Genomic DNA, 19,980 nt, shown 5'->3' with positions numbered 1-19,980 from the left:
GATTGGCTTGACTGCGGGAGTTGGGCGCGACACATCCCACGGCTTGCACGGTCTGTCAAATGTTCAAATGAGCCTCATGTCGGGCTCGTGTTGTCTGGATGCTGTTGGTTTGTGTCTTCGAGTAGCGATCCCCTGTGCACGGCCGTAATATCGCGGTTAACGAGAGATTGTTGACACGTTCTGCAGACACATTCACGTGACTTCCATCTGTACCCGCACGGAGCAGCATCTGGGCCTGAAACGCGGCGGGGAATCCATCTGCACCACTGGATGGTTTTGCTCCGCCGGAACGTGAGCACACGCCACTGCAGGAACAGCCAATCGTGTCTCGGCTCGGACCTGCGCTGCTTTGTGCTTCTGGTACTGTAGGAGCCTCTCGCCTCAAGTCTCTCCTCTCTCGTCTCTCGTTCTTGCCCGGCGTATCCTTCTGCTTCTCTGACTACCTGATGCTCTCCTCCTCCACACGACCGTGCCTGGGCCCATCTGTTCAGTGCCGCATGTGAGCCGCCGCGCTCAGAAGTGCTCTGCAAGCACTTCTCATACTACTTTCGAGCGAGTCTTGCCTTTGCACCTAACTGAGCCTGCGCTCTGTACGAGGCTGCCCGCTACCAGTTCACTGGCACCCGCCTGCCACTCGTTCTTCCGCCCACCATATCTGTATCGACATTCGAGCCTTTCTCTTTAGTATCCATCCTCCATCGACTTACTTCGAGCGTCTGACGAATTGTCACTGTTGAACTCGGGCAACATCAAAATAAGCATCTCCCGCGGTTTTATCAGATCCCAGGACTGTCGCAGTCATGGTCGCTCCACCTTCAACTGGTGGTGTCGCACCACAGGCTGCGACCGCAAAGCAGACATCATCAGCGACGCCGGGGCCAGCATCGAGGATGGCAGGCGCAGGTCCTGCCAGCATGGCTACTCCTCTTTTTCCCTACAGTGCTCGTCGAGCACAGCCACTTGACATGCGAACCGTCGAGCGCAAGGGTCATCCTTCGAGTCGCGATCCGCCAACGAGGAGACGACCTCACGATCTACTTGAGGCGCCTACCTTCAGGCCGACCGAAGCCGAATTTCGAGACCCCATGGAATACATTCGCAGTATTTCTGACAAAGCCAGCAAGTTTGGCATTTGCAAGATCATCCCGCCAGAGGGCTGGAACCCAGACTTCGCTATTGATACCGAGGTACGAGTGACGGCTAAAAAGTGTCGGAGCCAGGCTGATATGTCTACAGCGCTTCCATTTTCGGACGCGACGCCAGGAGATCAATCTGGTCGAAGGAGGTGAGAAATGTTGATGGAATCAGACGAGCGTGATCTGAGAACCTAACCATCTTTGCAGGCAACCGGACCAACCTCAACTATCTGGACCAACTAGCCAAGTTTCACAAACAATATGGCGCTCATCTGAACCGCTTCCCATCCGTCGACAAGCGTCCGCTCGATTTATACAAGCTTAAGAAAGCCGTCGAAGTTCGTGGCGGTTTTGAGCGGGTGTGCAAGGACAAGAAGTGGGCCGAAATTGGTCGAGACTTGGGATATAGCGGCAAGATCATGTCGTCGCTCTCGACCTCCCTCAAAAACTCCTACCAGCGATGGCTGCATCCTTACGAGGAGTGGCTGAAATATGCCAAACCCGGGGTCCAGGAACAACTACAGAACGAGCAGGGGGGAATTTATTCGCCCTCGGTCATGCCCCCTCACCCCATGCTCAATCACATGCCCCCTTCGCAGTCTGCTCCGCCGGCCGTGGGAATGAACTCACCGAACCTGCAACCGGCGATGTCTCTCCCCGCACAGATGCAACATGTTCCTGGCCCGTCTCAACAGCCGTCACCCATGCCCTCGATACCACTCCCGGTTCCCCAGCCGCGACCTGTGTCATCATCTGGCTTCACTGCTGTCAACAGTGGTTTTACCGCGGTGAATGGACCCTCGGGGTTCACTGCCGTCAACACCCTTCCGCCGCCCGTCATCAAGAAGGAGGTCAACGGTGTGCCACCATCAAACCAAAGCCCAGCGCCGTCTTTTCCAGCTATCAATGGACCGACAATTACAACAATACGTAACACGGCAAGTCCAATGCCGAACGGGACTTCTAACCCATTGAAACGGACTCTGAGCCATGATAGTCTCAATGGCGAGTCCGGCTCGGAGGGTGTCGATGGCGATGCGGATGGCCTTGACGGCAGGAGAAGCAAGAGACCGAAGAAAGATGTGGTGCCAACAATCCCGGGTAACCATATTCCTGCAATGCGTCCAACCACGCCTCAAGTTCGTTCGAAGCTTGTACAGCGGAGGCACGGGGAGAAGTGCGAAAAGTGCAGCAAGTCGGACAACAAAGAGAACATCCTGGTGTGCGACAGTTGCGACTTGGGCTACCATAGGAATTGTGTCGACCCGCCCGTGACCTCACTTCCAGAGTACGACTGGCATTGCCCCAAGTGTCTCGTCGGCACCAACGACTACGGATTTGAGGAAGGTAGTATCTACTCTCTGAAGCAGTTCCAAGAAAAGGCCAACAACTTCAAGGAGCATTATTTTTCCGCTCGGATGCAGTTCGACCCTGTCACCAACACGCAACGCAAGCCGACCGAGGACGACATCGAACGCGAGTTCTGGAGGCTGGTCGAGGACATCACAGAATCAGTCGAAGTCGAGTACGGTGCAGATATTCACTCGACCACGCACGGTAGTGGCTTTCCGACAGTCGAAAAGAACCCGCTCAACCCCTACTCGAAGGACCTCTGGAATCTGAATGTAATGCCCTTCTTGGAAGAGTCACTGTTCAGACACATTAAAGGTGATATCTCGGGCATGACGGTTCCTTGGCTGTATGTCGGCATGTGCTTTTCAACCTTTTGTTGGCACAATGAGGATCATTATGCCTACTCGGCAAATTATCAGCATTTTGGCGCTACCAAGACCTGGTATGGCATTCCTGGCAAGGATGCTTATCGCTTCGAGGACGCCATGCGGAAAGCGGTCCCAGAATTGTTTGAGACGCAGCCTGACTTGCTGTTTCAACTGGTTACAATTCTTCCACCCAATCAACTGAGAAAGGCTGGAGTTGAGGTTTACGCGCTGGATCAGCGCGCGGGTCAATTCGTTATCACCTTTCCGCAAGCATACCATGCCGGCTTCAATCATGGCTTCAACTTCAATGAAGCGGTCAACTTTGCTCCAGCGGACTGGGAGCCGTTTGGCGAGGCAGGCGTCCAGCGGCTACAAGAGTTCCGCCGTCAACCATGCTTTTCGCACGACGAATTGCTCTTCACGGCAGCAGGGTCAGATACCACAATCAAGACCGCCAAGTGGTTAGGTCCAGCTCTGGAGCGAACCCGAAATCGCGAGTTGGCTGAACGTGAGAACTTCGTGGCGATGCACAAGCGGCACTCCCCGCATGACGACTGCACGTTCGACACCCTGGCTGAACAACCTCCTGAGGCTTGCGGTCTGATCATCAAAATCGAGAATAGCGAGCTTGAGGAGGAAGAGTACCAGTGCTGTTATTGCAAGGCATTCTCATACCTCTCGCAGTTCCGGTGTCACCGCAGCGGCAAAGTTACGTGCTTGCTTCATCCCGAAGTCGCCGATTGCTGCGCAGACAGCCCAGAGGAGCGTCTCAAAGGGTCAAATCACAGCCTGCTATTGCGGTATACCAACCACGAGCTGAGCAGCATTGTCCAGAAGGTTGTCGACAAAGCCAATGTGCCCGAGGCGTGGGAAACCAAATTCGATGCTCTCTTAGCCGACGATGCCCGTCCTGCGCTCAAAGTGATGCACACCTTCCTGAGTGAAGGTGAGAAGATCCCCTATCCTCTAAAGGGCCTGGATGACCTTGCCGACTTTGTCAAGAAGTGCGATCAATGGGTTGATGAAGCGAACCTGTACCTCACGCGAAAGCAGCAGAACCGGCGCAAGAATGAGAAGGCCTGGCGACGTTCCTCGCTCCGAACGGGCAAAGCAGATGAGAAAGAGACTGAGCCACAACTGACTTTGGAGCGTATGAAGGAGCTGATCGAGGATGGAGAGCAACTCGGCTTTAGTGCACCGCAGCTTGAGAATCTCAAAGAGAAAGTGACCATGATCGACGAGTGGCGAGCCAACGTAAAGCGCATCTTGAGCGGCTTGAATAATCCCACGGCTGAGGAGCTGGAGACCATACTCGACGAAGGTCGTGGCTTCATGGCTGCCATGCCTGAGCTGACCAGCCTGGAACAGGTCCACGCACGAACACATTGGCTCGAAGAGGTCCGTCAACTCCAGAAGGAGGTGCAGTCCAAGACTCTCGACGAGTGCAAAGAGCTTCTGAAGCGTGCCAGCGAACTCGAAACGGCACCGCAGATGCCAGAAGTCCTCTTCCTCACCGAAGTGGTCAGGCAAGGCGAATTCTGGGAGATCAAGGCCAGGGAAGTCATGGGTGCCGAGGACGTCCACTACCCTCAGCTGGAATCGCTACACGCCCAGACCCAGAACCAAGCCTTTCCTGTCAACAAGGATACACTGGAGCAGATGGATGCCATCCTTGCCAAGAACCGTGAAGCGAAGCGCCAGATCATTACCTTGGTTGAACGGAGCCACGATCCGGATTTCCGCAAGCGTCCCATGTACGCTCATGTTCGAGATGTGGTCAAGAGCTTGGAAGACCTCAACGGCAAACCTCATGGCGCGGCCGACCTAGAGAAAGAATTGAGACGCCACGAAGACTGGATGAGAAAGGGTAAAAAGCTGTTTGGCAAGGCTAACGCACCACTTCACATTCTCGAACAGCACATGAAGTTTGTGGAGGAGAAGAACGGCTTCTGCTTCGATCTCAACGACACCTTCAGACCCCCGGTTGAGCCTGCATCGCGAGAGGCTACACCGACTGACGGACAAGAGAAGGGCACTCTGGGCGACGAGGAGAAACCTGTCTTCTGCATCTGTCGACAGCCGGAGGCCGGTCTCATGATCGAATGCGAGATTTGTCACGACTGGTGAGTGCGATTGCTCGATACGCCAGGCTCTTTACTGATATGTCTCAGGTACCATGCCAAATGCTTGAAGCTCGCGAGGGGCAAAGTGAAGGAGTGCGAGATGTTCACCTGCCCTATCTGTGACTGGCGGGTCAAGATACCGCGTGATGCAGCCCGGCCAAAGCTGGAAGACCTCCAATCCTGGCAAGATGAAATCCAAGATCTTCCATTCCAACCCGAGGAGGAGGAGCTCTTGAAACGAATTATTGACAAGGCACAGGCCTTCCGTGACTTTCTGATGCAGTATACGAGCGGCAATCAACTGTGCAGGACCATTGAGGAGATGCCGGAAATGCTCTTCTACCTGCGAAAGATTGAGGGAGCCGAAGTCCTGCTCGCCTATGAGACCAACGTTTTCAGGCAGGAGCTGCACAAGTGGCAACCTATTGCTCCCGAGCCACCACCGATTCTGGATCAGAGCTTGTCGACAAGAAAGCCGCGCCCCACAAAGCAGCAAAAATTGATGAAGGAGCTGGGCGTGGAAAAGCCTGAAGACCTGCCTCCTCACCTTAGGACCAAGACATATGTGCGCAGAAAAACACAAGAATCCTTTGTCACCGGACCTCTCCTGCCCAAGCCATCAACACAGTCACCATCGGCACCCGGCTCTGCTACCAGTCCTGGACAGAATGGCAACACTGAAGGTCCGTCTGCGATGCAGAGACAGGAATCAAATGACAATGCAGGACCTAGTCGGACCTACGAAGCTGGCTTCATGTCCGAGACACCTTACGCAGACCACCGACCTTCTCCATTCTCGCCCAACTCGCCCTCATTGTTCAGTCCGACTCGCGACCAACCGCAAGATGGGCTGAGGGATCCGATGATGCCCAGTTTTGGGGGCGACAGTGCAGGGGGGCGGAACCATGACCCGTCCTTTCCTCAGTTTCGACCGAATGCTGGACTAGGTCTTGACGCCGAGGACGATCTCCGAAATGGACTCGCCAACGCATCCGAAAGTGTACCTGGCTCTACCCGGGACGCATCTCCGCCGGTTTTCGAGTCCGACAACATGTTCCTCGACATGGCCAACGCAGACGTAGACACGGCTAACGATGCTGTGCCCAGTCTCGAGCAGGAAACTAGTCACGCGAGTGAGGCGTTGGACATGATTCGGAGTGCTAGCCATGATTCGGCCAACGACAATGCGGAGCTGGAGGATGGGGACAACGTATCCAAACACTTTGACGACTTTATCAACGGGGATGAGCAGACTTAGTGGGCTCTCGGAACTGGTCTGGCGTTTTGTTGAAATATCGATACCCTTTGTGCTGGAACTATCCTCTGACCGTCACGGAAAGGCGTTGGCGGCATTGACATGTCACAACGCGAAGCGATGATGCTCAAGGGGAGCTCTGTTTTCCGGGATGGGTTCTTTATGAATTTAACTCCTCATGGCGGCATAAAACAGATATCTGTATGTGGATGGAGGCTTATTCTTCGGATCAAGACGCATGGTACAGTAGCTAGAATATCGCGGAGTCTGCATTGGCAGGCTTGTGGATGATCTGGGACAGGTAGTGGGAATGGCTACAAACTATCCTTCTCTACTAGTTCAAGTTGACCCGCTGTGACCTAGGGATTATGTAGTCAGGTATGCTAAGCTGGAAAAGAGGAGTGATCGTGCATGGTATGTACTCGACCTGCTACAATACAGAGGGTGTCGTGCGACTTTGGCAAAATCACGTGATATTCGAAGCTACGGTCGGGTATTCAGCAACTCGGCAGTTGCTTGATCGCGTCGCTGCCTTACCATATCAGGTTAGTGCACTGATCCCGGCGTGTTGGCGTCATCAAGCAGTTGGAGGCTGCTGCGTGCTGCTAAGAAGTTCTCGCGGGGTAATTTTGACTGTTCTGGGAGTGGAAATGCGACAGCGGTACCTAGTTCTCCAGTATACCTAGGTAGGGGAATGACAGCCTGTCCTTGTTGTTGCTGTTGTTGATAATTACTTTCGAAGAAGTCGGCAATGAGGTCTTTTCCGCCTTGGTACTTGCACTGCAGCTGAGTGTCTGAGATTGACGGCAGTGAAGTGAGTGAGTGGCACACGACAGGACACGACGGCCCATTTTGGTTCACTTGACGAGGCCGGCTCATTTTTCGTACTGCAGCTGGGAGTGACACCAGTGAAGGGGTACACGACAGCCGACCTGCTTTCCGTCGACGAGGCATCCGGCTCGTGAGTTCGGATTGGGGTTTCAAGCTTTCCCTCGACGAAACATCCATATCGTCTCCCTCCACACCATGGCATCCGCGCACGATGACCGGCTTCCCACCCTCTTCTCCTCCCTCGACCCGTCGTCATACTACTTCTCCCTCGAATTCTTCCCGCCCAAGACGTCCTCGGGCTTCTCGAACCTCCAATCGCGTCTGGCTCGGATGGCAACTGCCCTACGTCCCCTATTCGTCACGGTAACTTGGGGTGCTGGCGGTTCGACTGCCACGAAATCCCTAGAGCTGGCAGAGCTGTGTCAGAGACAGCTGGGGTTGACAACTGTCCTACATTTGACTTGCACTAACATGAAGAAAGATATGGTGGACGAGGCGCTGGAAGCCGCCAAGGAGATTGGGATCCGGAACATCCTGGCATTGAGAGGCGATCCGCCCAGGGAAGAATACAGGGACGCAACATCCACGGGAGAAACTGAAGGTGGAAGCGGTGGTGCCGGCACAGGGAGCAACGAAGAATTCACGTGGGCGATTGACTTGGTTCGGTATATTCGGCGAAAGCACGGTGATTACTTTGCCGTGGGTGTCGCTGGATATCCAGAGGGTCACGCGGACGAGAGCCACCCGGAACAAGGGAAACAGAGCGTCGAGCACGATCTACCGTATCTGGTAGACAAGGTCTCCGCGGGGGCGGATTTCATCATGACGCAGTTGACGTACGACATCGAGGCGTATCGCAGATACGAGGACCGTCTGAGAAACTATGCAGATCAGGAGGGCAGGAGGGTGTTTGACAAGATCCCAATCATTCCAGGCCTCATGCCGATCCAGTCCTACCAGATCATCAAGCGGATCACGAAACTCAGCCATGCGAAACTACCGGAGGATATCTCGAGACGGATCGAGGCAGTCAAGTCGGACGATGAGGCAGTCAAGAAGGTTGGCGTGGAAGTCCTCGGCGAGCTGGTGGAGCAGATGAAGACCCTGCCGCAGCCGAACGGTGTGCCTAGGGGCTTCCATTTCTATACCTTGAACCTGGAAAAGAGCGTGGCCTTTATCCTCGAGAGGACAGGCTTGATCCCACCTGTGAGTTCGGAGGGAAGCACGGAAGATAGAGACGGAGATTCATCTTCAGATCCGGACGCAGTTGTCGATGACGACAAGCCGAACGGTGCCGTCACTTTTACGAACAGGCAAGCGGATCAAGATGCACACCAGGCGCCGGTGTCTGCCTTCTCCAAGCGGCGGAGGAGTTCGGTCAACGCACAACCTCATAACCGCGTAATCTTGGATCGGTCGTCCCGCTCACCCGCGCAAGCTCGGCCAGATGGCGACACTGACCCGCCTAACGGTCGAAGCTCAAGTCTCACGGCGCAACACTCGGCGAGAGATCGTGGCACGGGCATCCCTGCGTCGTCACCTACAAGACGGCATAATCTCCTCATATCCGAGGGCCAGGGCTCCTTGGGCAGGGAAGCCACATGGGACGACTACCCCAACGGTCGATTCGGTCCTAGCCACTCGCCTGCTTTCGGCGAGATTGACGGCTACGGACCCAGCCTGAAAGTCAGCCCTCTGGTGGCCAGGAAATTATGGGGCCATCCCAAATCACCAAAGGACGTGACCGAGATATTCAGACAGCACGTATCTGGTGAATTGGCGGGCGTGCCATGGAGCGACGACATCGATCCCAGCGGTAACGACGGCATAACATCATCGAGCAAGGACATGACCGCGGGCGCGCTGAGAGCAGAAACCGACGTCATCAGGTCGGCATTGCTCTCCCTGATATCAAAGCAAAACTACTGGACCCTGGCGTCTCAACCGGCCGTCGACGGCGCTCATTCATCTCATCCGATATTCGGCTGGGGACCACCGGGCGAAGGGTTCGTGTTTCAGAAGGCCTTTGTCGAGTTCTTCTGCAGCCGCGACGAGTGGGAATCACGACTGAAAAACCGACTTCAGACCTACGGCAGCGAGGTCCTCAGCTGGATGAAGACGGACGTGAAGGGCGCGTTTGAGAGCGCACAGCACGCGCAGCATGCAGCCCTGCCAACGAATGGCGCGACCAAAGCCACGAATCCGATCTCCACGATGGATATCAATGCCAGGGCCGGCGCGTCGTCAGAAATGGACACCGTGAATGCCGTGACGTGGGGCGTCTTTCCCAGCCGCGAGATCCTCACGCCCACCATCATCGAGGCCGAGTCGTTCCGCGCGTGGGCGCAGGAGGCCTACGCCATTTGGAGTGAATGGAAACGCTGCTTCCCACGGGGTTCCGAGGAGGCGGCCTTCCTCGATCGAGCCAGGGGGGATGTCGTGCTGGTGAATATCGTGGGGCAGGAGTTCCGAGGCGGGCATGAAGGGCAGGGAGGACGGTTGTGGAAGATCCTGCTTGGTGAGGATGGAGAGAACCACAATTGATAGAGGTAGATACCTAGGTGAATGCTACGAATCCGGAGCGGGGTAATTACTGTAGCTACCTAGGTCGTCTGGTGGTGTGTAACGGTCTGTGCACAGTCAAGTGAACTGGTGGGAATGGTGCACCACCATCTATTTTGGCGCAAGATCACACATTCTACTTTCTCATGCACAGGGGGCGTAGGGATTTCCTCGTGCAACCGTCGGCCCACGTACGACCAAGTCCAAAGCTGACGACCAAGATTGGATAACACGAATGGCGAAGCAGTCTGGAAGACGACCCATTGGCCGGACTGTGCCCAGCTGTGGATGGACCTCCTACATACCAGGAATCATGGAGGGCTATGCGAGATATTATGCATCATCCAATGTCGTGGATGAGTCGGCATGTCTTGTGCATCATTTCCACCGACACGTGCATTCATGCGTCTGATTTTATGGGCGCTAATTAGTCTACTCTCAAGCATGCCATCTTTATTGAATATTCTGATTCTTGGATTACCAGGTAGTCACAAGAGGATTCAAAAGTACCCTTCGGTGCCTGATCACGGAGACCTTGACCTTGTCCAACTGGCATGCCGTAATTATCTCCGGGTAACTTGAAGCACTCATGCGTGCCGGGCTCGGTGGCTGCAAACATTCCCTATGGCTGAATATCCAACTGGCATTCAGCCAGCACTTGGGAGTCTCGCCGTCGTCCAAGCCACCCTTCTCATGTGATACCCAAACCTCATTCAGCGTTGGAGTCTCACTTGCGGTCATGCCACCTTTCTCATGTGATGTCCAAATCATGCGGCATGAGGAGCCTCGCCATCGTCCACGCCAACCTTCTCATCAACAGCCAGACCCGCCATATCCTCCACCAGATCCTTTGCGTGCTCCAAGTCGTCTCCTTCCTCGAAATCCTCTCTGCGCAAGATCTGGCCGTTCAAGACCCGGCCCATATGCGTATGTGACCACTCGATTCCCAAACGCCGCATGGTGATGAACGACTTGATCCAACCCACCGGACTTGTGTTGAAGGTGCACTCCGTCCAGTCATTCGCCAGACGACAAGTAGGCGAGACGAAGTTGTCGTCGGCGACGTTCCGCTTGTGAGGCAAGGGTCGCTCTCCATCGAAAAGGCCAATCACGGTGCACATCTCATTGTAATGCTCGAAAGAGCTGAAGTAAAGCTGCCCGGCGAAGAGATTGAGAAGAGCAATCGCCAGGGGCTTGACCTCGCCAGACCGATTATTGGCGGGGATTCTGCAAATGTCAAGACCATCGAAAGGGACCATATCTCGGGAGGTTCGAGCCTGGTACATGTACAGGGTAGTGCGTTTTGACGCGCGGATCACCGGCAGGAACATCTGAGCTTCGTGCGAGCTGATGAGTACGGGTTGCGCGAGATCCCAACTCTTGAGGACCCACTGGACTGGTCGGAGGAAGTCGTCTTGCGGAGAATTGCCGACAGGTTTGATGGTTCGCAGGAAATATGGCGTCACCAAGACATGCGTGGGGAATTCCTCTGGCTTGTAGAGATACTCAAGTCGTGTCTGTCGGAGGACTTCAAAGCACGGACGAAGCTCCGAAGTGGCAGTGAATGGCGTCCCATCCCGAACATGATCTATCAGACTCCGGCAGTGCTGAGGCAGGGCAGGTTGCACTTCTCTCGGACGCTGTAGCTCGCGCTCCTCTTCAACTTCGTGCAGGATCTCACGCTCCTGCTCTTGGGTAATGCCGCCAGCTTGACAGCCGGAGCTGTCGTTGCGGTCGAATTCGACAACCAATTCTTTCATGACGGCATCGTGACTCTCTTCGACTGTGGGTTCAAAGGGCATCTCGGCGCGAGAGCATGGACCCACCCGGTAGAGCTCAGACACAGGGCGACATTCACGCTCGCGAACAGTGTCAAGGTAGCGTTCGGGGTTGATAATGTTGCCTTCTGGCGACACATGGCGCTCTGCCGCAAGTCGTCGCCGCGAGTGCAACAGACCTCGGGTCGCGTAGAGCGGGCCCTGCTTCTTCAGGGTAAGACAGGACTGCTTGATTGCCCAAAAGACGACGTGCAAGCTGGTGACCTCCTCGGATGGATCTTTCATGACGCTTCGAATCGCCTGGTCAACCTCGGGTGGTGCGTAGAACCTGACCGACTGTGAGACCGCCAGCTTCCTCATCCGGATACAGGCTTGTGCCAAGCTGTCCTTCAGGATGTCAGGCCCCAACAGGACCGCTGCCGTGAAATTGTAGGGGAGTTGAAAGTCCGTGCCTCTCGTATGGAATTCGTTAAGGAAGATCAAGCAGCTTCCAAGCTCGTCTTTAAAAATTGAGGATACTAAAGGTTCCGTTGAGCCACCGCGATTCAAAACCATCTTTTGATCGCTATCCGAGAAGTAGATTGCTGCAAGCTTCTCCTTCGGGCTGAGCTGCAACCACAGATGAGCGATTTCAAGGTTCCCTTCGAGCATTTGAGCACCAACATCTATGCAGACATCAACGGGTCCGTCTGCGATGATGCGCTGTAACAAATCCTTGGTGGTAAGGCGGCCACCAGATTGCGACGCAGCAGAGAAGTACTGACGATTCTCCCACCGCAAAAGCGTGGTCAAGGTAGTCGCGGGAATGTGTCGCAGATCAGGGAGATCCTTCTGTTTGATTGGAATCCGACTATCGCATGTGCCGGAAAATCCGCCGGTCAGAACCTTACCGCTCCGACACAGATCCCATGCCGACGTGGATAGCTTGTATCGAAACTCTTTGGCTTCTGAAGGATAAACGACGTGCCGCAGGAAGAAGTTTATCAGTTCGCTGTTGTGTTTGAGGTGCGTGTACAACCCGTCGATACAATATGCGTCATCCAAGTTGATGGAAGCAGCTCTGTGATACTTTTTTGGGAGCGTGGATTGCCTCACCCATTTCGCATATGCATCGGCAGGATCAGGGAGCCTTATCAGTATGAGCAGGCAGCGCCTCAAATCCGCACGGAGAAGACCTGTGTAATAGAATGAGAGTGCCGTCAACAGTATCGCCGCCTCTGGCTGTGCAAATTCGGCACTGGGAGAAGAAAAGCCTTTCGCGCGATAAAGAACTGCACTCAGTGTACGAGAACGGTCCAGTCCGTAGTTCACTAGCCAGCGCTTACCGAGGGTGTGACTCAGGATGCCACGAGAAACTAGTCCTCTTGCGACATAGAGAAGGTCGAATCTACCAGCATCTTGGAAGTGCTCTCTTAGCAACTGAAACTGTGAATCTTCGACGTCGATGTCGAGGATAAATGCGCTGACGGCCTCGAGAATGTGTGGATTGCAATGACCAAGGCTCAGGGTTGGAACATATCCATCGACAATGGCTTGGGTCACCACTGAGGCCAAGGGTGTCGCACCGCTGTCATCCAGGACTCTGATATGAGGAAAGCACCCTTGACCACGGGATTCCACTTCAAAAGCGGTAGGAAATCTGCCCCGTAAGCCTTCCGCATTCTTTCGCACCACGTCCAGGATTTCCAATGCTACATTCCATCGTTCAGGGGCCCCTGAAAGAAGATTTGCCTCACCATTCGTGTACACAAGCTCATAGGAGGGTCTTGCAAGCTCGTCTGATTCATCGAGGATGTCTCTGGAGTGGATGTCAAGCCAAGTTTGAACGCGTACGAGCTCGGTAGCAAGTGCACGGGTGTCCGAGGCCAGTTTGTCGAGGCCAACGAGGCGAAAGGAGTTAAGATACTCAGGTAATGTTAACAGGATACCTTTCTTCTGGCGGCATTCGTCGTACAGACTCTTCAAGAGGCGCGGTGTATCCGAGGTCAAAGCCGTCTGCCTGGAGAAGGGCAAATAGTAGAGCGCCCGTCCGACGAGCCCGGCAAGAGATAGTGACATTGTCCGGAGCATTTCCTGCGCGAGGGGCTTGAGAACTACAACCCGCACCAGACTCATACCGTCAGCCAGGGCTGTGGCCACCATAGGAAGGATGACGCTAGTCTTGCCTTCGCCCATACCTAAAAGCACTACCCCGTTCTGCGGCTTCAGCAATTCGTTGGCAACACGGATCTGCACAGGGCGGATCAGCATATTGTTCTGACACTCGAGCAGCAACCAGTCGGGCCGACTCTCTGGAGACCATGCAGAATGCGCGGGATTGGCCAGCTCGTTGTTCAGAGCGAATGTGTCTCCTGTGGCAAGAAACTTCTGCAGTCGCTCAATCCGCTGGGCAGCTGTGATCTCTTTCGCTAGCTGAAGTAAGATCGGCAACCAAGGGAAGGGAACGAGCCGGCGGTGCTCGGCCCAAAGGAGTTGAAGCAAGGACAATTCAGACACCTGAGGCCACAGTCTGGCCGTGACCAGCCCTTGCTGCGAAGGTCGAAGAGGCCGAATGAGGTCCCGAGTCTTGGATAGAATGTACGTGATCTGGCGCTTGGACTCCACGAGTTTGGCGCCTAGTACTGTTTCAGCAGGCACCTCCATCTTGGTTTGCTCTTGCCCCTGTCTCTGCCTGCTGGCTTCGATGCTGTCGCGAATTAATGTTCCATAGCAGCGAACCGACTCTGCCGGGTCCTGCATAAGATCCGTGACGATATCCTCCAGCTCTTCCAGGCTTCGACTAGCTTGATTTGAAGTAAGGAGTCGCAGAGCTTGCTTTCGGGACAGAGACTGCGATAAGTCTTGATCCAAACAGGTGGGTTTGCTTTCATTGTAGTCTCCGGTGGTCACTGCCGTCCCCTGCATGCGGTCAAGGAGCGAAAAGTGCGTGCCTGGTGAGGTCTGAGGGCAGGTTGATCCAAAGTCTTGAACCAGATCCAGCATTGCTGGCCCGACGCACGAGCTCTTGACAGACGCAAGCACCTTGTCGTATGCTTCGAGTTGAAGTAGAAAGACGTAGTTCTTGTGCCACGCTACAAATCTGCCGTTGAGCAGAGCTTTCAGATCAGCAAGGTTGCAATGGCTTAGTTTCCCGGAAACCGAAGTGAACATTACTTGATCGCCAGGCCAAGAAGACTTTACAGCTTCTAGGATCAAGTGACGCTGTTCTCCAAGCTCTTGCTCGAACTTCATCTTTTCGGCCGAGATAACGTCGTTATCCTTATCTTCGCTACTAGTGGCAGCTTCGCTGGGCACAAATTCTCTCTCGCAGCGAGAAACAAGCGTCCTGATCTCTCCGTGGTCGATTGAGCAGCCCTGAGTTAAGTCGTACTCATCGTGGCCCGGAGTTGGAAGAGCTCTCAGGGTGGGTGAGGTCGCGAATGCTAGGGCGGACCTTAGCTGCCTCCCAAGCTCAAGAAGCTGCTTCTGATCAGGAGGTCCACCAAAGACGATGAGGGAGAGTATGAAGGCGAGATGTTCTCTAGATGTCGACGGTGATTGGCAAAGGGCTATCAGGCGAGGCAACAAGTCTTTCATGCGTTGGCCCAACAGGCTCGAGAAGGAATCGGTGTTAAATTCTTCGTAGAACCCGCGGATCTTCCGCCAATTGAGCACCAAGTCTTTCAGAGATGGAGTAACATCCAACGCAGATGGCCATAACTCTACAAGCCCAGCCATGGTCGATGATGCATGTAGATGGTCGTTTGAGTCCTGGTCTCGTGAAGAATATTCGTCATCAGCGATAGAGTCGGGGGCTGAAGCAACCGACTCGCTAGGGAAGAGCTTGCGCGTTCGATGATGAGATCGCCTCAAGAGATCAAACTGTCCATCGTAATGTAAAGGAGTCGCTTGAGCGTCGAACAAGGAGCAAGCCGTCATATTGTGTGTCAATATGTCATTAGCTGTGCCGAAGAAGATATCTCGTTGAGCCAACACTGGGAGGCATTCGAGGAAAGTTGTGGTCTGCATGGTCTTCAGATGAACAGGATAAAACCGCCTCACCGGGGTGAGCCGTGAGACCAACCGCAAGATGTGTTGTGCACGAGCGCTGAGAGGTAGGCAAGTGCAGCAGATAGGGTCCGACAGGGCGAATAGGCTTTCTTCAGTCCCGGTTCTCCTCGTTAGGCCATCGGCTTCGGGGAACGTGGTAATTGCATGAAGGTACGCCTTGTAGAGGTGTGCGTCCAGATCCTGACTGACAAGCTGGCCGAGTCTCTCGTCGATTCGGAACTGTGAGAGGCTCAAAGAGTCACTGTCATCCAGTTGGACCTCAACACGAAGGTGAGGATTCGCGGATGCTATTTTCACCTCGCCATTCGGAACGAGCACTGTTCGCATTCTCGAACCAGCGACCTCGGTCTTAGCCTGTAAAATCAGACGTGACTGCAAGCCATGGAAGGTCCCCAGCTGCTGACCAAAATCGACAAACGCGGAGAGCTCTCTGCAGACCAGTCTTCCTTTAGAATCGAGGTCAAAATGTAGATGATACCGAGGAAGTTCAACCGCTACACTCGAATCCTTAGTGACCGTGATAATCATGTTCTCCGAGTTCTCGATTGGCAGTAATATGTTGCGAATCGAGGCTCCATACTGGCTGTTTACGTCGATCAGTTTCTTTTGACCCGTCGACATGAAACTCTTAGACCCGGAGTTAAATCCCGGATAGAGGGTCCAGTCGGCTGAGTCGGAGTAAAAAGGACGGTGTCGAGAGCGAAAAGCCACTGTCGTGTCCTGCAATGACATCCAAGGGGTGGAGCTCTCTATAATTGCTCGTGGAATATCCTTAAGGAACCGGTCGCGCTGCACGGCTTCGAATCTCTGGCTCCCACTGCTTGAACGAATAAGAAGAGCTTTTCCTCGCATGGCGAAATATATTCGATGCCCATGAATTTCGTCCTTTAACATATACTCCATATCCTCGACATCGGCGGTAAAGACGTCAAGTTCGAGGTCACCGAAGACGGAGCGATAGTCAGGGTCCGCCATGTACTGAGCTGGAAGGTGAGAGATCGCCCTCCCTGCAACCAGGAGGCTGCCCGTTACGAGGTTATAATGTATAACCTTTAATGATGCCTAATTCTCAATCCAGGTGTGATCGTCTTTATGCACGAACCGCCATCGGCCAGTTAATGCAGCTGTACTCTAGAACCTCTTGATACCTGCCGAAATAGTCGAGTCATCACGGAGAAGCTGAACCCGACTAAGACCATTGATTTGTCGGGCAAGATATGCGTCGCTTAGTATCTCGGTCTCTATCTCGAGGGTGGTTAAGTTAGACTCTAAGCTTCGATGAGTGTAAAGGTGAATAGAAGCTTCGATATAATCTGCTACAGCACCCTCACTGTTGAACATCGATTACTGGGTATCGTTATCGAGAGCGAACGTACGTCGGCAAAGGAGGCAAGCGATCAGGATCTGACGTGATAGATCCTTTAAGGCACCAGTGTCTGCGCGAGCGTTCTTCTGATCGGTACGGAGTTTCGTCATCTGGCGAATCCAAGCGAGGGCAGCCTGGCGAATTTTGAAGTTAAGGTTTGCGCAACGCGTCGCGATTTTAGGAACTGGTGTTAGCGATAAGATATTAAGACACACCCCAAGCAACACCGCGGCAGTTGAAACCTCTTTAAAATTAGGTTCGATCTTGGAAAAGGAAACCTCGAGTGCGTTGAGAAGAGATTGACTGATATGTTCGTCTTCGAGTGCGGTTTGAGACTCACGCAGATACAGCGGTAACTTGGTGCGCGGTGTCCCGACCTGGCAGATAGCGTAACGAAATAACACAGCTATGGCCGGCGAGTTTAGGTCGACTTCAAGAGACATGAGAGCCCCGAGAATGTTGAGGATTTGCAGTCTCTCCCCAGATCGCAGAGACCCGAAATAGACAGCTTCATGTGGACCCATCTCTGGCGGACACACGGATTGTCGAGCGATGACTGAATTCGTTGTGTGTAAAGTAAAGTTGACATAGCGGCCAAGGTGCTCGTTCCACGGCTCTGACAATTTAACGTAACAGTACCGCTGCAATGACAGCTTTCCGGTCTGTTCCGCAGTCCACAGGTTCGACTTCGAGGTGTCACACATTTTCGGTACCAAGCCATTGTTAACAATGACGGGGTCAACATTCAAGGACGACCTGATATAATGACTCTTGAGCATCGACTTGACTGCTGATCCCAATGTGACGCGCCGATCCTGTGCGTGCTGCGTGTGTCTCTTGAGTGGAGGGTAAGTAAGCAGATTTTGCTGCCTCGATGGCCCTTCGATCGCTTGGCTTCTGCCGACATCTTGAACCAGATAGAAGGTGGCATCTCTCCACGATACGAGAGCTGGAGGAGCACCTAGCTCAAAAACCACAGCTTTGCAGAGTGTTTCATTATCTGGAAGGGCCCACTCGTGCTTCGAAATCTCCATGGCCTTCGCTTCCTTCTCCTTGGCGCACTTCTGACAACGTCTGTCATGTCTCGGCTTGCCGACATACGGTTTGCCCCACCGATCAATGCCTCGGGGGATCCAGATGCCGCACTCCATGGCTTCGACCTCGCCCATGAGCTTGTCGTATTTCTGTTTCTTGCTTTCCCACTCGACCAACTTGTCATCTCGCGCTTTTTGCGTTTCTTGCTCCACTTTGAGGCGCAATTCTCGAAGGCTGGCAGATGCGTCGTAGAATTTGACCGCAAAGCAATTAGCGGCCGGATCATTGAATAGCGAAGGATTGCTGGCCGTGAATCATGACTCCCTTGATTTGATGTGGAGCTCTATCCTCGAAAGTCTTTCCAAGTCGGCTCTCTTGCTTAGAAGAAGTGGTCCAAAAAGGATTGAGGGGATCTCGGGAGGATAGTCCAAGAGGAGAGGATGTGCGGTGGTCGCAATGGTATCCAGGGCAATCCAGAGCTCGAACATGACCAAAAGCATGATCGACAGTCTCTCCGGATGTGACTCGTACTTTCGTTTGGCCAAAGCGTGATATTTTGGCAGCAACTCAAGCAACGCTCGACATGCAGAAGGATTCCCGGTGTTGGCCACTGACCAACTGCCTAGGTTCTCCTCAATCCAGAACTCGAAGCCCACAAGACAGGATAGGAGATCCCCAGGGCGCTCAAATATTGCAGGTGTAGGAAGAGACCCTATCGGCAGTGTGACTTCCGTGGTTGTAGGTGGGCTGTAGGACTCGACTACATGAGCGAAGCCCTTGTGAGCGCGCTCCCAGATATGTCGCAGGATTGGACTGCTTTTCGTCAAGAGCAGTTCGGTCGAGAGCAAATCATGGGCGACTGGCTGCACGTTGACCTTTTCCCTCAGAACGACCTCAGTCCACTGTCGTTGCATGTCGTTGTCGATGCTGCTGAGAGCTTCATCAGTAGCTGTCTGAACGAAGCCAAACGTGGACGACCCAAGTTTTGCGTTGGTCGAGCCAGCTTCACTCGTAGGACGTGAAGAACGTCTGGTACTAGGATCGTAGTAGGTAGAGTAGTTGCAAGCCGCGACAAGAGGAACAATATGAAGTTTTTGTAGTGTCCATGTCCTTCGCCTTCGAGCTCGGCATTGACAAGTGCGATCTGCAGCGCGACTCGAGCAGAGAGCCAGACCCCTGAACGGCGCCAGGGCAGATTCGTGTTCTTCCAGAGAACGTCATCATGCACACGCTTGCAAAGGATATGACTTGGAACTGCGTTACCACAACTTCCCAAGACACCGAATAGCCATTCTGTAACAGCTCGAGGGTGTGCAGACTGGCGCTCCTCAACCACAGTATTATTGGCTTTTCTGGTTGTTTCGATGGCGATCTTCAGCTTCTCGACTGAGAGCTTATGGATTGCACCGCCTAGTTCCCTGGTGAAAGCAGTGTTTCTGAGTTTCTCCTCAGGCAAGAACACTGCTCGAGCAGGAAAACGGCGTATCAAAGCGTCCGTCGCCTTCAAGACCGCATCGGTCCTCGCAAGCACCTCGAAACATTCGAAGATAGCGCCTCTTGATTTGTTTCTGACAATGATTGCCGCGTTCTGAGGTTTGATGTAGAACAGGAGGACGTCTGCAATTTTCGTTAGTAATCAAGTACCACCACAGCTACCAGCACCTACCATCTTTGAGCATGGTATCGAGGCTATTGATGATCTTGGAAATACAAGGTTCCCCGTTGTCGTACAAATCGATCCATTTTGAAATCGATCGCCGTAACTGCGCCCAGATTCTCCGCTCGCTGCTATCTCGAGAGAAGCTGTCGGCGAATTCATGAGCAGCTTGTGAGATCTTCTTGAGAAGCTCATCGGCGCCCGCCTCATCATGGTAAGATTGCGAGACTTTCGGTGGCAGGAAAACATGTTCCAAGATGAAGTTGGCAGCTTCTTTCTTCATGCTGGCGGTCGACGCCACAGAAGCAGAGCAGCTGATCGCTGCTTGCTCCGGCAGCCCAGGGACAACGAAGCCTTGACACTAGTGTTGACTTGTAGTTGAGAAGGAGAACGAGGTCGGCCTGATGAGCGGGTGGTAAGGAAACAGTAAGGTGGCAGTAGAGTTGTGGTCGCGAAGAACAACCAT

The 19,980-nt window shown here is 53.7% G+C and overlaps 4 protein-coding genes across 4 annotated transcripts; 2 read left to right on the top strand and 2 right to left on the bottom strand.

The window, feature by feature from the left end:
• Positions 1 to 800: 800 nt before the first annotated feature.
• Positions 801 to 6,238, top strand: A1O7_04628 (histone demethylase JARID1; the record flags this gene model as incomplete). The annotated part of the gene is made up of 4 exons (XM_007758638.1): positions 801 to 1,187; positions 1,237 to 1,285; positions 1,344 to 4,980; positions 5,029 to 6,238. The coding sequence occupies 4 exons, from the start codon at positions 801 to 803 to the stop codon at positions 6,236 to 6,238; spliced, it is 5,283 nt and encodes a 1,760-aa protein (XP_007756828.1).
• A 1,023-nt stretch (positions 6,239 to 7,261) lies between these two features.
• A1O7_04627 (methylenetetrahydrofolate reductase (NADPH)) lies at positions 7,262 to 9,610 on the top strand (the record flags this gene model as incomplete). Its single annotated transcript, XM_007758637.1, has 1 exon — positions 7,262 to 9,610. The coding sequence occupies one exon, from the start codon at positions 7,262 to 7,264 to the stop codon at positions 9,608 to 9,610; it is 2,349 nt and encodes a 782-aa protein (XP_007756827.1).
• Positions 9,611 to 10,395: 785 nt separating this feature from the next.
• Positions 10,396 to 16,431, bottom strand: A1O7_04626 (uncharacterized protein; the record flags this gene model as incomplete). The annotated part of the gene is made up of 1 exon (XM_007758636.1): positions 10,396 to 16,431. One exon carries the CDS (start codon positions 16,429 to 16,431, stop codon positions 10,396 to 10,398), a length of 6,036 nt encoding a protein of 2,011 aa, XP_007756826.1.
• Positions 16,432 to 16,800: 369 nt separating this feature from the next.
• Positions 16,801 to 19,797, bottom strand: A1O7_04625 (uncharacterized protein; the record flags this gene model as incomplete). Its single annotated transcript, XM_007758635.1, has 4 exons — positions 16,801 to 18,091; positions 18,179 to 18,892; positions 18,940 to 19,474; positions 19,524 to 19,797. The coding sequence occupies 4 exons, from the start codon at positions 19,795 to 19,797 to the stop codon at positions 16,801 to 16,803; spliced, it is 2,814 nt and encodes a 937-aa protein (XP_007756825.1).
• Between the last annotated feature and the right edge of the window lie 183 nt (positions 19,798 to 19,980).

The sequence above is a fragment of the Cladophialophora yegresii genome (assembly GCF_000585515.1).
Source record: "Cladophialophora yegresii CBS 114405 chromosome Unknown aczIN-supercont1.3, whole genome shotgun sequence".
NCBI lineage: Eukaryota > Fungi > Ascomycota > Eurotiomycetes > Chaetothyriales > Herpotrichiellaceae > Cladophialophora > Cladophialophora yegresii.
The sequence above is the reverse complement of the archived record's forward strand: the minus strand, read 5'-3'. Positions and strand labels throughout refer to the sequence as shown.